This window comes from Mus caroli, unplaced genomic scaffold, assembly GCF_978045245.1.
Source record: "Mus caroli unplaced genomic scaffold, Mus_caroli_1 scaffold_9, whole genome shotgun sequence".
Lineage (NCBI taxonomy): Eukaryota > Metazoa > Chordata > Mammalia > Rodentia > Muridae > Mus > Mus caroli.
The window spans coordinates 115,135,503-115,155,974 of record NW_028227264.1 but is presented as its reverse complement, the minus strand read 5'-3'; the positions used below and the strand labels follow the sequence as shown (position 1 = coordinate 115,155,974).

Genomic DNA, 20,472 nt, shown 5'->3' with positions numbered 1-20,472 from the left:
TCAGGCCAATAATCCTAGGGCCTAAGGTATATAGATCAAGCCAGGTGGGGTACAGAGCAAGATCCTGTAAGGGAGGAAAGGAGGGTGGGAGGGAGGGAGGGAGGGAGGGAGGGAGGGAGGGAGGGAGGGAGGGAGGGAGGGAGGGAGGGACTACTTAAAGGGAAGAAAGGTGCATTTGAGCTTACAATTTCAGCGATTTCCTTCCACAGTTACTGATCTTATTGCTCTGGATCCACGGTGAAGCAGAGCATCGTGAAGAGTAGGTCTACACGGTAGACCAAAGATGCTCACCTCATAGCAGCTAGGAAACGTAAAGTGAGACAGGAAGGGCTGGGGACCCTGTAGCTCCTCCAAGGACAAGGCTCAGTGACCTAGCTTCCCTCCACTAGGCCCTGCCTCTCACAGGCCCTACCACCTTTCTACTGGCTGCTAAGCCTCCGCTTACAGGTCTTGGCCAGCTGTTTATGACACAAACCTTACTGAGGAGCAAAGACACTTCTTTTGTTCTCTCCCTGTCCACCCGCATTGCTGACACTGGTTAACCATCTCTTCTTCCTTAGCATATACCCGTATGAGGGTGTGGACCCATCCACCTTTTGGTTCTCTCCATCCCCACTCTCATCCTTGGCATATAAAAGACTTTGAATAGGGCTGGAGAGATGGCTCAGCAGTTAAGAGCACTGACTGCTCTTCTGAAGGTCCTAAGTTCAAATCCCAGCAACCACATGGTGGCTCACAACCATCTGTAATTGGATTCTATGCCCTCTTCTGGTGTGTCTGAAGACAGCAACAGTGTGCTCACATACATAAAATAAATAAATCTTTAAAAAAAATTTTTTTAAAGACTTTGAATAAATGTCACATAGATCTCACCTGAAACCAAAAACAAATTTTTGATTTATTTATTAAAACAAAGATCTAAGTCTGGAAAAAAATAAATAAATTTAAGGGGATATTAACACATTTCTACTCTGAATTCTTTACATGAATACAATGTCGCTGACCCTGAAGAAGCTGGCTATGGCCTTTGTTTTGTGGTGTGTGTGTGTGTGTTTTTAATTAATTTTTTAGAAGATTTGTATTTATTTCTTTTATGTGTGTGAGCACACTGTCGCTCGCTCTCTTCAGACACACCAGAAGAGGTGTTGGATCCTGTTACAGATGGTTGTGAAGGTGGGTGCTGGGATTTGAACTCAGGGCCTCTGGAAGAGTAGTTGGTGCTCCTAACCGCTGAGCCATCTCTCCAGCCCCCCAGACTAATTTTTTTTTTAAACCTCTCCTCCTTTAAACCCATTTTCCAAAATCTCTTTGGGAGTTAATTTGCTTTTCAGTTGTCTACACAGCTGTTCTCGTTAACTCTGACATAACTGACTTATCAATCGAGCCTAAGATGACAATTGTCCACATTAAAATAGTTGGTCAAGATTACCAATCGTGGGCAATAGAAAAAGTCTGATCACTAGTCCCTGTAACTAAAATCCTTTCTTTCTGACTTATAGCCCAGTCCTGGGAATAGAGTCCACGTGTGACCCTCCCTCCATCCCATGACCTCGATGATGTTCAGCGTCTCTGTTGAGCACTCTATGTCTCCAAGTCACAAGGAGCAAACCACACTAGAAACTACAGTGACATATGTGAATCATTCTTATCACCACACACACAGCAGTTATCTCAAACCTTACGCTATAGAATCACGTACAGTGACGGCAGCACAGGGGATTTTTATTTTTATTTTTTTAATGTTCATTTCTTACCATTTGTGCATCCTTTATATGTCTTTGGGTTTAAACCACCAAAATGTTGTTCCTAAATTTTCTCTGTCCCATCTGCCTTCAAGGCTGTTCCTGACTGCGGGTAATGCTCTCTTCCAGGCATCTCCATAATAATAGAATCCACTCCCTGGGAAAGAAATGCTTTGATGGACTCCACAGCCTGGAGACTTTGTGAGTTGATCTTCTGTTTGTTTCCCCTTTCCCAGTGTTTTCATGAATATTCTGATGGAATCAAAACAGCCTTAAAACCAAACATGATGTTTGGTTTGGTTAATTGCCTGAGCCTTAAACAGATATTTACAGAGGTTTTTATCTTACACACACACACACACACACACACCACAGAGCTAAACAATAAAACTGCGATTCCGTTTTAATCTCTTGTGAGTGGCAAATTAGTAGGGGTGGTTAAAGTTAAATGAGATCCCGCTAAGTAAGCCATGACTGCTTGCTTAGGAATGTGTGTCCTCCACTGAGGAGCACTCCCTCTTCTCAGGAGCACTGAATTAGGTGTGAGCTGAGTCCTCTGCTGAAGGGAAACTGCCAACCCCGAGATCTAGGCCCTTCATAAGGAATGAGGTTCATACTGAAGCAATCCAAGGGACCATATCACATATGAAATATGTGCCTGACCACCCGATATACATTGTTTAAGTCATTTTTACAAATATCTTATTAGACAGCTATTCCTATCCTATCTTAGAGCCCACTGAGTTACTTTACCAGGACTACATATTTAGCCTGTAGCATAATTGGGAATTGCTTCTTTCTGTAACCTGATTCAGACATCCATGTTCCCATGTGCTATAGCACAGGTATAGCCAATAGCTCCAGGTGCTATTTTCCAAGAATAGGTCACAACTTCCACTGGACGCAATTGCATGTGCCTGTGGTCTCACGCTAGTCATAAGGCTGAAGCGGTGTGTCACTTGAGCCCAGAACTCTGAGGTTCACCTGAGCCGATATAGTAAGACCCCCTATCTCAACAAACAACAACAAAAATGGCTCAGAGTTTTGTTGATACTTTTGATATAAAGGAGTCAGTCAGCTGGTCATCTCCTAGAGCCCAGAGCCAGGATAGAGGATCTCATGGTCTACCTAGAGCACAGGCCTCCTCCTCCTACAAGAGATGGACTTAAATGCCCTGCTGAGCCAACAAAGTACAGAAAGTGTGGACAGTAGGCAGCCAAAGACCTGAGTGTACTGGGTGAGGGAGAATTTTGCAGGGATATCCTCAAGTCCCTTCTCATTTTAATCCTGAAATTACTGTAAGTGACACAAGGCCTTGTGGTGATCACACCACCAAGTCTTCTATGACCTTAGGAACCATGGTTCAATTGCATACAGACTTAAACAACTTAGCCACGGTCTGTTTAGCTTCTAACTAGTTCTGGATCAACCAGCTTCCTGAGAAACTCTCTCCTGGGTCTTCTAATAACCGAAGAGCACCCACAGCTCTCCCTCCATAATGACTGTCACTCTGCTCACTTCTCCATCGGTGTCATAAAGGAACTCATCCAGGCGTGACTGTGAAGCACAGGACAGCAGTTTCCATCAGCAGGACAGTGGTTCCAATCGGCTGCTACAGTTTCCATCAGCTGCTACAGTTTCCATCAGCTGCTAGGAAAAAGTTACAGTGTCTCTCTCCTTAAGTAGTGCTTTCTCATCCCTATCCACAGAACAATTGGAGAGAAAAAAACAAGCAAACAAACAAACAAAACAACAAGATCAGCTTTCTAGGGTGTTTCCACAAATGCTTTCCCTGCCCCCAGTCCTGAGTGAGGAACCAGCCTTGCAGAAAAAAATACAAAGCAAAAAGTTTCAGGACAAAAATCTGTACATCTTAACTGTCTGGCCCCACTTTGCCCAGGGCTACAGAGGATCAGTAAATTGGTTATTCCCAACCTCTTCCTTTCCCTGACTAGAAAGCTAAGTAATTTATAAGGGTCCAGTCCTGGTTTAATCAAAAAAAAAAAAAAAAAAAAAAGACCATCTGGAGAGATTTACAAACAGGAAGAAAATTTATGTCCACAAAAGACCAGAGTTTCCTGCCTGCAGAATAGCTTAAGGATGGCTTCTGCCAGACAAGTAGGAATCTCGATTCATGTCGAACTCAGCCAAATTATCTTTCTCTTAAAATTAAATAGCAATTCTTGTCTACTGAGGAGAATCTAACCACATCTGATTGCCTTACCAAAAGGGTTTTCTGTGTCATTTGGGAAATCCGCCCTACCCAGGGACCAGACAGCAATTCCTTTTTCATATGAAGAGGTAGGTAGACTAAGCCTCTAAAACATGTGTGGGGAACGGGATCGGAAGCCATTTGTGTCATTACAGATAGAGAAATTAATGATTCCGAGATTCTCTGGCACTTCTATTGCTGTGTGTGAGGGATAATACAGAGCTTTGCCTCACAGACCAAGACAAACATCAGATTTCTGAATGGATCATCATTTGTGACTCTAGGGAAACTCTAGAATTCACATCCTTGTTAAGAGTCCTCTGTATCACCTAAACCTTTCCAAACACATGTCTTGTCCCAGACTTCAGGCTGGGTGAGACACAGGCTCTCCCTATGAGCCAGGAACAAGGCGGTTCTCATGTCCTGCTTCCCAGATGGGAGGGGGGAGGGGGTAACAAGAAAAGGGATGTATATCCCAGGATAGAGTACAAACAGCAGCTGCCCAGACTCAGTGAACCAGGTCCCAGCGAAAGAGCTGCATCCGGAAGTGATCCGAGCCCACCAAGCAAGCATCACTCCTCCTTGGAAGTTAAACCTGCCGCAGGACCTCCCCCCTGTTTAAAATGAACCAGTTGAAGCCACTGATTTTTGGCAGGAAATGTCTGTTCTTTGGGGTCGTGACTATTGTAATGCAAATGTTTTCAGACTCTTGGTGGCCATGGCCCTAGAGATAGCTTAGCAGGTGAAGTCACTTGCAGCTCAACTTGATGAGCTGAATTCCATTCCTGGAACCCTCCAGAGGAAGGAGAAATATCAGCTCCCCAAAAGGGTCTTCTTCCACAAGCAAGCTTGGTGCTAGCACATACACGCACAAACACATACCCTCATGCACACACACTCAAGCACACCCAATACAGTAAGTTGTTTTTAAAGTATTAGGAAGCATGCCCCAATAATCCCTCTCCTGGAAGAGAAAGAAGAGCTTTTATTGATGATATGGGTCTTTGGAATGGCAAACCAACTTACCTTGTAAATAGATTAAATAGATTTTTTTTTTACTGAAAATACCATTTATTTATTTTCAGAGATTTAAATTATAATAACCTTGATGAATTCCCCACTGCAATCAAGACACTCTCCAACCTTAAGGAACTGTAAGTGTTAAGATAGGCTTGATGAATGGACTGTTATTCTTTGTAAATTTATTTTAAAATTGGCGTGATTGTTATGTATGATAGCTGAAGCTTTTTAAACTTATATAATAGTTAAGTGCACTTGAATATGTTTTAACTGATTTCCATAATCAAAATCACCAGAATTTTAAAATGTACATGTGTCCTCCCATATTTGTGTGTAAAAACACATATTTTATATTTATATAACCTATTTCCTAAGTGATATGTATCCTAGTACCATTTACAATCTTTATATATTTGTAATACAACAGTAGTAGGATTTAGTTATCTGTTAAACATTTCTATGAATCTAGACATTTTTGAGTTGCATAAAAATAAAATTACATGAATAAAAGTATGTGTTCTCTGTATAGTGATAAATGCCTTCACATATATTTTATTACATGCACTATTCTTTAAATGCTAAGTGAACCGTATTTTATTTTTTAAGCACAATTTCACTAAAGGTAAACGCACTTTTGACCATTGGGTGCTTTTAATTTAGTCTTCCTTTTATCAAAAAAAAAAAAACAAAAACAAAAACAAAAAATCAAAAAAACAAAAAACCGAAAAAACCGAATAGCTTCTGCAAGTACTGTCTTAGCACTTGAAAAAAATATATATATAAACCTGGGACCTTATTTCCACGAAGCCTATGGACAGGGTAGGTTGTTTATAAGGAAAAAAACCCTTGTGGGTTCCACCTCAGAGAATCACATGTGTATCAACTGGGTAGCGAATTGACAGAGGGAGGCAGCCTTGTCATGCTGCGCATGCGTACAGCCACAGTCACAGAAGACCCAAAGATCACTCAATCTGCCTCGCTGTCATTCCGACTACATTTGCCCCAACGGGGAAATCGATTTGTTATTACAGACCCACTAATCCTTTTCCTCTTAAAAAAAGATTCCTGAAATCTCTACTTCACTGCAGCTGAAGTCAATTTTGCCTTCTCCCAGCCCCTAACTGGGAGTGATCTTAAGCTCTCCGAAGAAGGCTCCCACCGCTCAAGCTGTTAAGCGACAATTCTTTACCTGGATATCAACAAAACGATTTTCCTTTTATAGCGTAATATCCTGTTTCCATAAAGCACAGTTGGGATTTGCACAGCCTCTCTCCCTCTTTCAAGCCTGGAGCATAGGATTCCCTTTCCCTCTCTGCGGTAAATGAGAACACACGCAGTTCATGATGCAGGGAGGCATGACCTGTGCTCTGGTACTAAAGACGCTGATTATGGTTACATGGTAGGGCAAAGAGGGCTAGTAAATAACACACACACACACAAAGACTTTCTATAACATTTGTCTCTCTTTCTAGAGGATTCCACAGCAACAACATCAGGTCAATACCGGAGCGAGCGTTCGTAGGCAACCCTTCTCTTATCACAATGTAAGTGGCCTTTGTGCTCCATTTACGTGACCTTCCTGACATAGAACAGTTTTAAATATGTTGTGCCTTTAAATATAATGTAATTAATGTTATATGTTCACCTGCATTTTGTCCCAGTCACAGTCTATGCAGAAATCTATACAGAAGTGCCAACATTGATATATTTCATCAGGTTTCAACTACTCATTGAAATGATACTGACGATTGCTGTCTTAGGATCTGTGGTGTGCCTTACCTTACAGATGCTATCTCCAGGCTAATCTTACAAGGGCTTTTGCTTACCTATATTTTCCAATGAATAAAACTGATTTTAGAACATCCCATGTGGGCTGGCGAGATGGCTCAGTGGGTAAGAGCACTGACTGCTCGCTCTTCTGAAGGTCCTGAGTTCAAATCCCAGCAACCACATGGTGGCTCACAACCACCCATAAGGAGATCTGACACCCTCTTCTGGTGTGTCTGAAGACAGCTACAATGTATCTATTTATAATATTGAATAAGTCTTTGTGCCAGAGCAAAACTTCGGCCCTAAACTTCAATCCCCAACAACCACATAAAAGCTCAGAACCATCTGTACAGCTACAGTGTACTCATATACATAAAATAATAAATAGATCTTTAAAAAACAAACATCCAAGGCTAGATCACTTAGTCATTCAAGAATTCAACTCAAGTACTCTAGAAAAATAAATTATTATAAACAAAAAAGAAGCTGTTGCAAACAGTTTGTCTCTGGCTTAAACTGCTACCGTGAGTGTTTAATGGAAGGAATATTGATTTATGTTCACTGCCTGTTTGTTCACCTTGAGTTGAATCTAAACAAAATTATGGTGCAATTCTAGAACAGTGCATTTATTCTAGAAAGGAAAATACAAGGACTCATATAGTATAAAAATAAAGTAGATTTATAATCACAGACTATCAATAATGTTTCACACTTAGCACAGATAGAACATCAACATTAAAAAAAAATAATAAAAACGAGTAATTATTTGGTTGGCTCCTAGATAAAAGATGTATGTCCAAGGTAGGTTTAGGGAATCATATTGGCCTTAGTGAGATCTATCATAGAGAATGTAAATAAAGGCAACCGTTGTACGGCTTGGCAGGAATTCTTCCTGTGCTAACTTGGTAGAAGAGGCTTTCTGAAACCGTGTGTCATTTGTCACAAGTGAGCTGCAAACCCCCACTTAGCCTTGACCACCATGGGGGAGGAGGGTTCGAATACACAAGCAAACAGCATCATTCATCACCTCTGAAATGTGCTGGCAATATTTTGGCAAACTAAGGGCTTTGCATTCTATTGCGGAATAAACATTAGTCCTCATTAGAGAGCATTTGCATACTAAAAGATTAGTGGACTTGGCCGCTCTTCCTTCCAGCCCACGAGTGGTGTTTAATCAGTCCTTTGGTATGTTAATGCGTCAGGAGGAGCAGCCCTCCCAGCCTTTGGAGCCCTCTCCACTTTCCACAGCGATGCACTTTCTCTCCTCCCTCTGCTCTCCGCACAGAGTTTCTATCTCTTGTCACCGGCTTCCTTTCCAACCCAATGCAGCCATCTCTGTGTGTGTTTTTGCTCCAAGCCCTGTCATCTGGTGACCCAGCCCTCATTTCTGCCTCTGCGATCTCCAACCCAATGCCTTCTTTTTGTTCTTACTTCACCACCTCCTGTTAGCCATGCCTTCTTGCTCTTTACCAGCGCAGAGCTGTCTGGCCTCCCTGTCTCCACCATCATCAGGGATGCTTGAAACTGCATCCTCCTTGCTACTCTGTTGCTATGGAACAGACATCCAGGATGCAAGCTCTGTACCTTGACATCCACAGTCTTCCACAGCCAACCTTCCTCACCTACTTCCCCAAAGCTCTCTCTGACAAGGCCATAACCCAGCTAACTAAGCCAGCACAAAGATTCCATCCCCGCACGAGGATGATTGGAATTCTGTCTTTCATATGTGTCTCAAATGGAATTTCATAAATTTTCTTTTTGCCCGCCCCCCCAACAAATGAAAGAGCTGCCTCCAGAGAACCCCGGACCTTTTCACAGTAGTGGTGATATTCTGCAGTACACATGCAAGCACATGTATTCATACCTTCCCAGTGTGTACATATCTACACATGTGTACCAGTTTAATTATGTGCATATAAGTATATAGCATAGTCAAGGAAGGTGTGCTATGAGGAGAATTCCATTTGAAGTCATCAAGCCACTCTCTTTTTTTAAATTCTTTCACTTATTCTTCAAGAAGTCCATGCACATATGCCCTGTATCTTGATCACATGCAACCCAGGTTTCCCCTGCCCCATTGCAGTTCTTTTAATGATTGTCTAATCCCAAGGGAAAGGAAGAGGTGAGTGGTAGGGTGGAGAGCACTCCGGTGTGCTAGGTAACAAATGTGCCAGGGTACTGTGTGAGCCATTATGCGTGCGTTAGCTTTTCCAGTTGTTAGCCAAAGCCTGTGACCAAGCTCATTACTATCTAGGCTTAAATTGAAGATCTGGGAGGCTATGAGCTTCCTTGGATAGCTGAGCCTCTATTTTCTCACTGGAGAATGAAGACAGTTGTGTCTATGCTGTCAATCAAAGTTGTTGCACAGATCAACTGCTTTGTCAGACAGGAGATGTGCTGTTGCTTGTCTGACTCCAGCTGGTGCCAGGCTTCTGGAAGAATTTTTTTTTTTTTTTTTTTTTTTTTTTTGGTTTTTCGAGACAGGGTTTCTCTGTGTAGCCCTGGCTGTCCTGGAACTCACTTTGTAGACCAGGCTGGCCTTGAACTCAGAAATCCGCCTGCCTCTGCCTCCCGAGTGCTGGGATTAAAGGCGTGTGCCACCACGCCCGGCTCTGGAAGAATATTTTATCAATTTCTCTTGAACCTCCATCATTTAGAATGTTTTCCAGTGATAGCTTCTTTATTGAACAAATCTTCAAATCTCTGCAATCACTACTTCACAGTTTGAACATGGATTTGTTGTATTTAATTGAGCTACCCCCATGCCTCAGCTATGAAATCTGTGTGGGGCTCCACTAACAAAGCAGTTCAGCTAAGTTTTGATTACATTAAAAGGTCTATAAAACAAAATGTTCTTAAAGTTTTAATAATGTCTCCCATTTTAGATTCATAACTAATTCAAGAAATTTCTTACACTAGATAAACCCCACTTCTCAATTATGTGGAGTGCTTTGTAGATGTTATGGTAATTATATTTAATCACAATAAAACCTTCTGTAAATATAGAGATAGTAATAAATGATAGGTAGATAGATAATACATAGATAAATGTGATAGTTAATAGACACAAGATAGAAGATAGATAGATAGATAGATAGATAGATAGATAGATAGATAGATAGATAGATAGACTGAATTGCAACTAGAATTATTTCTTTGTTGAGTATTGAAAGTGTTGAGGCAAAGTCTTTAAGTGCAGTTAGTTAATTAATGCACTTTTTGACTTCATAACTATTATTTATACAAGCTCTGCTATGCAAATGTTAATTTTTTTGTTTTTATTAATCTTGGAGGTAGGCTTACAAAGTGTGGGTTTCATCATGGCATCTTCACACACTGTTATTTTTCTTTGCTCTAACTCTTCCACCTCCTCCTCCTCTTCCTCCTCCTCCCCCAAAGTCTCTCCCCTTTAAATTTTATATAGTAAAGATTCCTTATGCAAAATCTCAGAAAGCAAACCAATGAGACGGCTCAGTGGACAGAGGCCCTTTTCTCCCAGCCTAAGAACTTGAGTTAGATGTTGGGAGCCCAGATCCAGAACTTATCCTCTTACACAGAAAGAACTCACTTCCACAAGTTGTCCTCACACTCATATACACTGTGGCAAGCATACAGAGAAACAAGCAAATGAGTGAAGGAATGAATAATGATCGATCTTGAAGTGTGAGTGGAGACACTTTCAATGTCCACTTGAAACTGAGTAACCGGGATGTATGGTAACCAGTAAAAAAGAAAAAAAAAAATCAGTAAAAAACACAGATTCACATTAGAAGATATGTTGAAATATCTATTCTCTTGACCATCAGCTTTCTTTTCTTTTTTTTTTTTTTTTTTTTTGGTTTTTCGAGACAGGGTTTCTCTGTATAGCCCTGGCTGATCCTGGAACTCACTCTGTAGACCAGGCTGGCCTCGAACTCAGAAATCCACCTGCCTCTGCCTCCCGAGTGCTGGGATTAAAGGCGTGCGCCACCACGCCCGGCGACCATCAGCTTTCTTATAACACATTGGTGTTTGGATTTTTCAGACACTTCTATGACAACCCCATCCAATTTGTTGGAGTATCTGCTTTTCAGCATTTGCCTGAACTAAGAACACTGTAAGTGTCTATTCTCTTAAATGCTGCCTCTGCTCAACCTGTAGTATTGCTGAGAAGACCAAATGAGTGCTTTGGGGGGAAAAAAAATGGTAGTAAAAGTGAGCCCTTTCTAGAATCTTCTCCAAATAACAATTACATATTTCTCCTAGGACTTTGAATGGTGCCTCACACATTACTGAATTTCCTGACTTAACAGGAACTGCCACCCTGGAGAGTCTGTGAGTATTTGAGCCGACCCTTAGCTCCTCCCAGAACACGCATTAGCTTTGGAGTTGATCAACCTCAACATCCATGAATCAAAACACGTCAGTGTGTGATACGGGAATGAAAGAATTCTGTCTGGCTTGTGTTTTAACAGGACTTTAACTGGAGCAAAGATCTCATCTCTTCCCCAGGCCGTCTGTGATCAGTTACCTAATCTCCAAGTGCTGTGCGTATCAGTAAGGCAATGATGGTGTATAAACAGGCAACTTCCTTTTAGGGGTAAAATGGCAGACAGTATCTCAACAGGCCTCGGAAACGAGGAGAAAGCTCTCTCCCTGCAGGTCTCCAGGAGGTCATGGTTCCTCCTCTGCCTCCTTTGGGCCAGGTTCCCAGCCATCACCCTGGTAGCCATGACAGAGTATCTGTTTTCAAGAGGAAACAGCTGCCCATTAGTGTTGTAGTTGATACACATTTCCCTTCAGAAAATGAATGTGAACAAGCAAGAAAAACCCCCGCATTTCCTCTTCTAAAGGTTTCACAGAATAGAATTAAATAGCCTAATGGACCAACAGCCCAATATTAATGTCAAAAATAAAATTGTCAAACAGGCGCCAACCTTGCTAGGGAGACTGAACATGTTTTGGTACAGTTAAGGATACATGTTCCAAGGTTCGTTCCATCTAGTGGCCAACCAGCTTGAATGTTATTTCTGTTGCCTCCGATCTCATTTGCCCCTTTCTTTCCCATGTTTTGTTAAAAAGTAGTTTACAGGGATTTGAATGACTATATTTTGACATTTTGCTTTGGTTTTGTTGTTTTGTTCTGTTCTTTTTTTTTTTTTTTTTTTCTGTCAACGCCACTTGCCCCTCTTGTCTTCTCAAGCATCATTGGGACTCATGATAGTCTGGACCCTCAGTCTCTTATAAAATGGTTCTTCTCTCGTGAAATAGAAGTCTATCCATCAGCCAGCCACCTATTATGCCAGCATAAGTTTTTCTTGCCAGCTGAGCCAGCACAGTGCAGATGCTTTGTAGGAAGGGACTGTCTGCTGCATGATTGATTCTGCCCTTCCTCATGGTCCCCAGGCTGCCCTGTCACTGCAGATGCTCAGCGACACTGTGTGCAGTAGCAGCACACAGGATTCTTTGTCACACGTGTCTGAAGGAAGGCGTATAAAGCAAGCCTTGAACTTCTAGCCCACATTTCTCTATGAGAAGCAGCTACAGACATAGGTGAAAATCCTGGATACACGATCAGAGTCATGCTTCAAGAAAGCATTGGGATTTTCGTTTTTGTTTACTTTTACCTTGGTATAGGTGTGTTCACATAAGGTTGGTGCACTAATGTCCCATAATGTTGGGGTCAGATGGCAACCTCAGGTATTGCTCTTCACCAAGAGCAGCCAATGCACGTAACCACTGACTCTCTCCTGTAGTCTTAGCAGTTAGGGAAATCATGTAGAAGGGCCATAAGTTGGAAGCCAGCTTGGGCTATAGAGCAATCTGGGCTAAGTAACAAGTCTGTCTCAAGCAAGTAAACAAACAGTAAAAGATTCTATTCCTTCTTGGTGGAACTTGAAATATGTGTATGGACATATTAGTACTTCGTGATAGTGTGTTGCCATTCTCAACGTTCCACCTACAAAGCTCATGTGTTCTTTATGACATACCTGCTGCCAGGTATCTTCTCTTTGAAGCAGAAAACCAAGACCAAAACAAACATCAATAAGTGCTCAGGCCAGCATATTAACCAAGAGAAACCTATTGATTTGGGGACTAGAATTTAGAACCTTGATCTTCACTAGAGGGTCTTTTGGAAGCTTTGATCCAACTAGTCTCCAACTTGTGGTTCTTCTCCATGATTGAAGAACATTGAGTGAGCATTTTTCCCCTTTCGTTACCTTCATAGAAATCACCCAGTCCACTATTTAGGCCACAAGTGTGTTCTCGACTCACTAGCTGACATTCTTACAGAAGTCATCCCACTCGGTATGGGGATATCCATGGTGTCACTGTCATAAGGTGATCCCAGGATTAAACTTCAGTAAAGCTATGACCATAGTGCCCATACAAGGAATGCTTGGCCCACACTAACCCTGGAATTGTTGCGTTGTGATCTCAGTTCCTGGGGAGGTTGAGGCAGGAAGATCCCAAGTTCAACAACTGCCTGAGCTACATAATATAAACCCAAGAAACAATGGACTCCCTGAGCATTCTGAAGAAATTAATGTCATTATCATCTTTGATAATGTGTTTGCCCATCTTCATAAGTCACTCCTGTTCAACAACATGGCATATGGTTAAACAGGTCTATTTTGCATAGATATACAGGTTTTCCATTCGTTTGCTTTGGTGAGTTTGTTTTTTTTGTTTGTTTAGGGGAAAAGGGTATAGTCTTTCAAACCTCTAGTACTTATACACAAACTTGTGTATAAAATACAGATGTGTACTTACAGACAGCCTCATTTGAATTACTTATATACAATAATTGAATTCTTCCTGTATAAACTCCATTCATTCAATAAATGTAGAATATATTATAAGGATAGGATGAACTGATCAATTATAAGGATAGAATAATTAAAAGCCTCTTAGAAAAATAATACTGATTTTTTTTCAGTCGTTTTGATGGTTTTAAGAGTTAGAATCAAGCATGAAAATGGTTAGTTGATTATCTGATAACTTCTAAAACATGAAACAAGATTTTTTTTTACCTCTATGTTACTTTATCTACTAGTTTTCTTTCTTTTTTTTTTCTTTTAACTTTCTGCAAATTACCATGGCTTGTTTTAGATTAGTTATATTATAGTATAAATATGTCCAGATGTTTTTGTTATTCTGTAATTTGTTGAGTTTTGGCTGAAGCCTCTCTTAGATGCCCCCCCCCCATGGAGATTGATTTCAAAGTTAGTGCTATGTTTTGAATGGTTGGGTTTTGTTTTTAAGTTGATTAGGAAAGAACCAGCAATGACTTGTATTAGCCGTAGAGAAACAGCAGTTTCCAGAGACAAGGGCACAGTTATTTAATTTAATCTGTATTCATTTCAGTAAGATAAGAGCTAGAACATTGTAGATCATCACTAACAAAATAAATAAATTCATTAAGTAAATTATTTAAATCAATTAAAGAAGTATCAGTTACATTTCAGTAAATATCTGAGCCCCTTGCCTAATCCAGTAATGCCTGTGTCTACCTGCTGCATGTCAGGGCTGTGGGATAGCCCAGAGCTTGCCTTTGGGGCACGTCCATGTCTTGAGGGCTTCGAAAAGAGGAAGATGCATTTCCTGAAGACTAATGTGTAACAGATTTTTCTCTTTTGCACCTTTTGCTTTCCAGAGATTTGTCTTACAACCTGCTCGAAGACTTACCCAGTTTGTCAGGCTGCCAAAAACTTCAGAAAATGTACGTCTTTGAAAGTCCTTAAGTAACTCAGAAAAAAAAAAAAAAAGTCAGAAGCCCAAATTCCTATTGTTCAGGGTGACCAGCTACTCCACCCCAGGCCTCACTGGCAATCCATTGGCATTTATCCTTATTATGCCCATGAGACGTGGGGTGGAGTGTGCGGGGAAAGTTGGGTAACAGAGCTTTTCTCACCCATCTCTTGTGACATCAGTTTTCTCCTTTGTTTTTCCCAGCTCAGTGTAATAGGGAATCGGGCGACTCTGAGCTTAGGAACTTTTCCTCTTTTATGCAGACAAGGTCTCATGCAACCCAGGCTGGCCTCGAACTTACTATATGGTTGAGGCTGGCCTTGATCTCCTTCATGTGCCTTCGTGTCTCTGTCTCCCAAGAGCTGAACGACAGGCGTGTGTCCAACGGGCTAAGTTCTCTCTTCCTTTTCAAATACAACGAAGCTTCCACTTCCGATGGGTGGGGCTAATTTTGAATATGGTGAAACCTTGGGTCATCTCCTTCATCCACAAAATGTTAACCACATTGCTTTGTGTTTGGTCAGCCTTCCATTTTCATAAAAACAATATCAGCTCCCTCTCATTTCACACTTAGTTTTCCTCTCTCAGCCTTCGGGTGATGAAGGAAGAAAATATAAATTCATTTTCTAACATGTAAAGACTGGAAGGGATAGAAAGATGGTTGGTTCAGCAGTTAAGAGCACATAGTCCTCTTCATAAACCAGAGTGTGGACTTCAGCACCCACACCACCAGTCAGCTCTCAACCACTTGTATGTCCAGTGTGAGGGGTCCAACTTCTCAGGTCTCCACTGGCCACCACACTCACAGGGACATTCCCACACACAAATACATAATTAAAAATAAATTGGATGCTTCAGATGCCCTTTAATGAATACACTAAGAGTTTAGGAAACAGTAAAAGAGGTGTTCTCAAATGATTCTTTGTGTTTTCGTGGTGGTGATGGTGGTGATAGTGGGGGGGCATGGGGGTGGGGAGAAAGACAGGTCTATTCATGTACAAGACCACGCATGTAGAAATCAAAAGGCCACTAACTTTGTGAAGTGAGTGCTCTCCTTCCATCTTCTTTCATATTCCAGGGATCAGGGGAATCAAACCCAAAGCCAACAGACTTGTGTGTGGCAAGCAGGTTTACAGATGAAATCTTCTCAAGGGTCCCTGTTTTGTTTTGTCTTTTGCTTTGTTTTGTTTTGTTTTGTTTTTCCAGAGAGAGTTTCTCTGTGTAGCCCTGGCTGTCCTGGAACTCACTCTGTAGACCAGGCTGGCCTCGAACTCAGAAATCTGCCTGCCTCTGTCTCCCGAGTGCTGGGATTAAAGGCTTGCGCCACCACTGTCCAGCTTGTGTTGTCTTCTAAGAAAGGCTCTCATGTATCCCAGGCTAGCCTCATAGCCAGGGATGGCCTTGACCTTCCGATCATCCTTTCCTTGCTGCCTGGGGGCTAGGATTGCAGACATGAGCTATCCCACCTGGTTTATGCAGTGCGGGGACAGAAGCTGAGGCCTCCTGAGCACTAAGCACATCACTCCTGCCACTGGGTGATGAGAGTGTGTATAGGTATTTTGTTCTATACTCCCTGGAGAGAACCAGCTTCTTGGAAAGAGAGGCAATACTTAGGTGAATGTAAAAATTGAAGTGTTGAGGGAAGCAGAAACTGGCCTGAGTAGGGCCACAGGCCTCACCCAGCCCGATCAGCGCCAGGGTAGCGGGAGCGCAGGGTTGCCTGACACCCGCCAGCTACCCACGACCCCCGCTGCAGGATTTTGGGACTGCTGGTGAGTGGAACACAGCTTCTTCTCCAGTCCAATCACGCGGGACCTGAGACTGCTCGGGTTGGGGAGAGAGAAATCCGGCCTACATAGGGCCACAACCCTCTTCCGGTCAGAAAAGCACCTGAGCAGCTGGGGCGCAGGGTCTGCTGACACTCGCCAACCGCCCACAACACCCGCCACAGGATCTTAAGACTTCTGGTGAGTGGAGCACAGCTTCTGCTCCAATCCAATTGCGCGGGACCTGAGACTGCATTAGTTAGGGAAGCAGAAACCGGCCTGAGTAGGACCACAGGCCTCATCCGGCTGGATCAGCGCCAGGGTAGCGGGAGCACAGGGTTGCCTGACACCCGCCAGCTACCCACGACCCCCGCCGCAGGATTTTGGGACTGCTGGTGAGTGGAACACAGCTTCTGCTCCAATCCAATTGCGCGGGACCTGAGACTGCATTAGTTAGGGAAGCAGAAACTGGCCTGAGTAGGGCCACAGGCCTCACCCAGCCGGATCAGTGCCAGGGTAGCGGGAGCGCAGGGTTGCCTGACACCCGCCAGCTACCCACGACCCCCGCCGCAGGATTTTGGGACTGCTGGTGAGTGGAACACAGCTTCTGCTCCAGTCCAATCACGCGGGACCTGAGACTGCTCTGGTTGGGGAGAGAGAAATCCGGCCCACATAGGGCCACAACCCTCTTCCGGTCAGAAAAGCACCGGGGCAGCTGGGGCGCAGGGTCGGCTGACACTCACCAGCTACCCACAACACCCACCACAGGATCTTAAGACTTCTGGAGAGTGGAACACAGCTTCTGCTCCATTCCAATTGCACGCGGGACCAGAGACTGCATTAGTTAGGGAAGCAGAAAAACGGCCTGAGTAGGACCACAGGCCTCTTCCGGCTGGACCAGCACCGGGGTACCGTCAGCTACCCACGACCCCCGCCGCAGGATTTAGAGACTGCTGGTGAGTGGAACACAGCTTCTGCTCCAATCTTTAAATAGTGACAACGATAACAACTAACCCCAGAGATTACCAGATGGCGAAAGGTAAACGTAATAATCTTACTAACAGAAACCAAGACAACTCACCATCATCAGAATCCAGCACCCCCACTTCACCCAGTCCAGGGCACCCCAACACACTGGAAAAGCTAGACACGGATTTAAAAGCATATCTCCTGATGATGATAGAGGACTTCAAGAAGGACGTTAATAACACACTTAAAGAAATGCAGGAGAACACTGCTAAAAAGGAAGAAGACAATAAAGAGGAAGCACAAAAATCCCTTAAAGAATTGCAGGAGAACACTGCTAAAGAGTTACAAATCCTTAAAGAAAAACATGATAACATAATCAAACAGGTAGAAGTCCTTACAGAAAAACAGGAAAACACATCCAAACAGATGATGGAAATGAACAAAACCATACTAGACCTAAAAAGGGAAGTAGACACAATAAAGAAAACCCAAAATGAGGCAACACTGGAGATAGAAACCCTAGGAAAGAAATCTGGAACCATAGATACGAGCATCAGCAACAGAATACAAGAGATGGAAGAGAGAATCTCAGGTGCAGAAGATTCCATAGAGAACATCGGCACAACAATCAAGGAAAATGGAAAATGCAAAAAGATCCTAACTCAAAACATCCAAGAAATACAGGACATAATGAGAAGACCAAACCTACGGATAATAGGAGTGGATGAGAATGAAGATTTTCAACTCAAAGGACCAGCAAACATCTTCAACAAAATTATAGAAGAAAACTTCCCAAATCTAAAGAAAGAGATGCCCATGAACATACAAGAAGCCTACAGAACTCCAAATAGACTGGATCAGAAAAGAAATACCTCCCGACACATAATAATCAGAGCAACAAATGCTCTAAATAAAGATAGAATACTAAAAGCAGTAAGAGAAAAAGGCCAAGTAACATATAAAGGCAAGCCTATCAGAATTACACCAGACTTTTCACCAGAGACTATGAAAGCCAGAAGATCCTGGACAGATGTTATACAGACACTAAAAGAACACAAATTCCAGCCCAGGCTACTATACCCAGCCAAACTCTCAATTAACATAGATGGAGAAACCAAAGTATTCCACGACAAAACCAAATTCACACATTATCTCTCCACGAATCCAGCCCTTCAAAGGATAATAACAGAAAAAAACCATTACAAGGACAGGAACCACGCCCTAGAAACAACAAGAAGGTAATCCCTCAACAAACCTAAAAGAAGACAGCCACAAGAACAAAATGCCAACTTTAACATCAAAAATAACAGGAAACACCAATTTCTTTTCCTTAATATCTCTTAATATCAATGGACTCAACTCCCCGATAAAAAGACATAGACTAACAAACTGGCTACACAAACAAGACCCAACATTTTGCTGCTTACAGGAAACTCATCTCAGAGAAAAGGATAGACACTACCTCAGAATGAAAGGCTGGAAAACAATTCTCCAAGCAAATGGCATGAAGAAACAAGCTGGAGTAGCCATTCTAATATCTGATAAGACTGACTTCCAACCCAAAGTCATTAAAAAAGACAGGGAGGGACACTTCATACTCATCAAAGGTAAAATCCTCCAAGAGGAACTATCAATCCTGAATATCTATGCTCCAAATACAAAGGCAGCCACATTCATTAAAGAAACTTTAGTAAATCTCAAAGCACACATTGCACCTCATACAATAATAGTGGGAGACTTCAACACACCACTTTCACCAATGGACAGATCATGGAAACAGAAACTAAACAGGGACACAGTGAAACTAAGAGAAATTATGAATCAAATGGATCTGGCAGATATCTACAGAACATTCTATCCTAAAACAAAAGGATATACCTTCTTCTCAGCACCTCATGGTACCTTCTCCAAAATTGACCACATAATTGGTCACAAAACAGGCCTCAACAGATATAAAAATATTGAAATTGTCCCATGCATCCTATCAGATCACCATGGACTAAGGCTGATCTTCAATAACAAAATAAATAATAGAAAGCCAACCTTCACGTGGAAACTGAACAACACTCTTCTCAATGATACCTTGGTCAAGGAAGGAATAAAGAAAGAAATTAAGGACTTTTTAGAGTTCAATGAAAATGAAGCCACAACATACCCAAACTTATGGGACGCAATGAAAGCATTTTTAAGAGGAAAACTCATAGCTCTGAGTGCCTCCAAAAGGAAACTAGAGAGAGCACACATTAGCAGCTTGACAACACACCTAAAAGCACTAGAACAAAAGGAAGCAAATTCACCCAAGAGGAGTAGACGGCAGGAAATAATCAAACTCAGGGGTGAAATCAACCAAGTGGAAACAAGAAAAACTATTCAAAGAATCAACCAATCAAGGAGCTGGTTCTTTGAGAAAATCAACAAGATAGATAAACCCTTAGCCAGACTCACTAGAGGGCACAGGGAAAGCATCCTAATTAACAAAATCAGAAATGAAAAAGGAGACATAACAACAGATCCTGAAGACATCCAAAACACCATCAGATCCTTCTACCAAAGGCTATACTCAACAAAACTGGAGAACCTGGATGAAATGGAGAAGTTCCTAGACAGATACCAGGTACCAAAGTTGAATCAAGATCAGGTTAATGATCTAAACAGCCCTATATCCCCCAAAGAAATTGAAGCAGTCATTAATAGTCTCCCAACTAAAAAAAGCCCAGGACCAGATGGGTTTACTGCAGAGTTCTATCAGACCTTCAAAGAAGATCTAATCCCAGTTCTTCACAAACTATTCCACAAAATAGAAACAGAAGGTACTCTACCCAACTCATTCTATGAAGCCACAATTACTCTGATACCTAAACCACAAAAAGACCCAACAAAGATAGAAAACTTCAGACCAATATCCCTTATGAATATTGATGCAAAAATCCTCAATAAAGTTCTTGCTAACCGAATCCAAGAACACATCAAAACAATCATCCATCCTGACCAAGTAGGTTTCATCCCAGGGATGCAGGGATGGTTCAATATACGGAAATCCATCAACGTAATCCAGTATATAAACAAACTCAAAGACAAAAACCACATGGTCATCTCCTTAGATGCGGAAAAAGCATTTGACAAGATCCAACACCCATTCATGATAAAAGTCTTGGAAAGATCAGGAATTCAAGGCCCATACCTAAACATGATAAAAGCAATCTACAGCAAACCAGTAGCCAACATCAAAGTAAATGGTCAGAAGCTTGAAGCAATCCCTCTA

At 42.1% G+C, this 20,472-nt stretch overlaps 1 protein-coding gene across 1 annotated transcript in view; it reads left to right on the top strand.

Moving 5' to 3' along the window:
* Window positions 1–20,472, top strand: part of Lgr5 (leucine rich repeat containing G protein-coupled receptor 5) — a 139,964-nt gene that overhangs the window by 106,372 nt on the left and 13,120 nt on the right. The window contains exons 6-12 of the mRNA XM_085843174.1: window positions 1,872–1,943; window positions 5,040–5,108; window positions 6,447–6,518; window positions 10,769–10,840; window positions 10,990–11,058; window positions 11,199–11,270; window positions 14,381–14,446. Coding sequence (XP_085699300.1) covers window positions 1,872–1,943; window positions 5,040–5,108; window positions 6,447–6,518; window positions 10,769–10,840; window positions 10,990–11,058; window positions 11,199–11,270; window positions 14,381–14,446 — 492 coding nt within the window. The remainder of the gene's footprint in view (window positions 1–1,871; window positions 1,944–5,039; window positions 5,109–6,446; window positions 6,519–10,768; window positions 10,841–10,989; window positions 11,059–11,198; window positions 11,271–14,380; window positions 14,447–20,472) is intronic.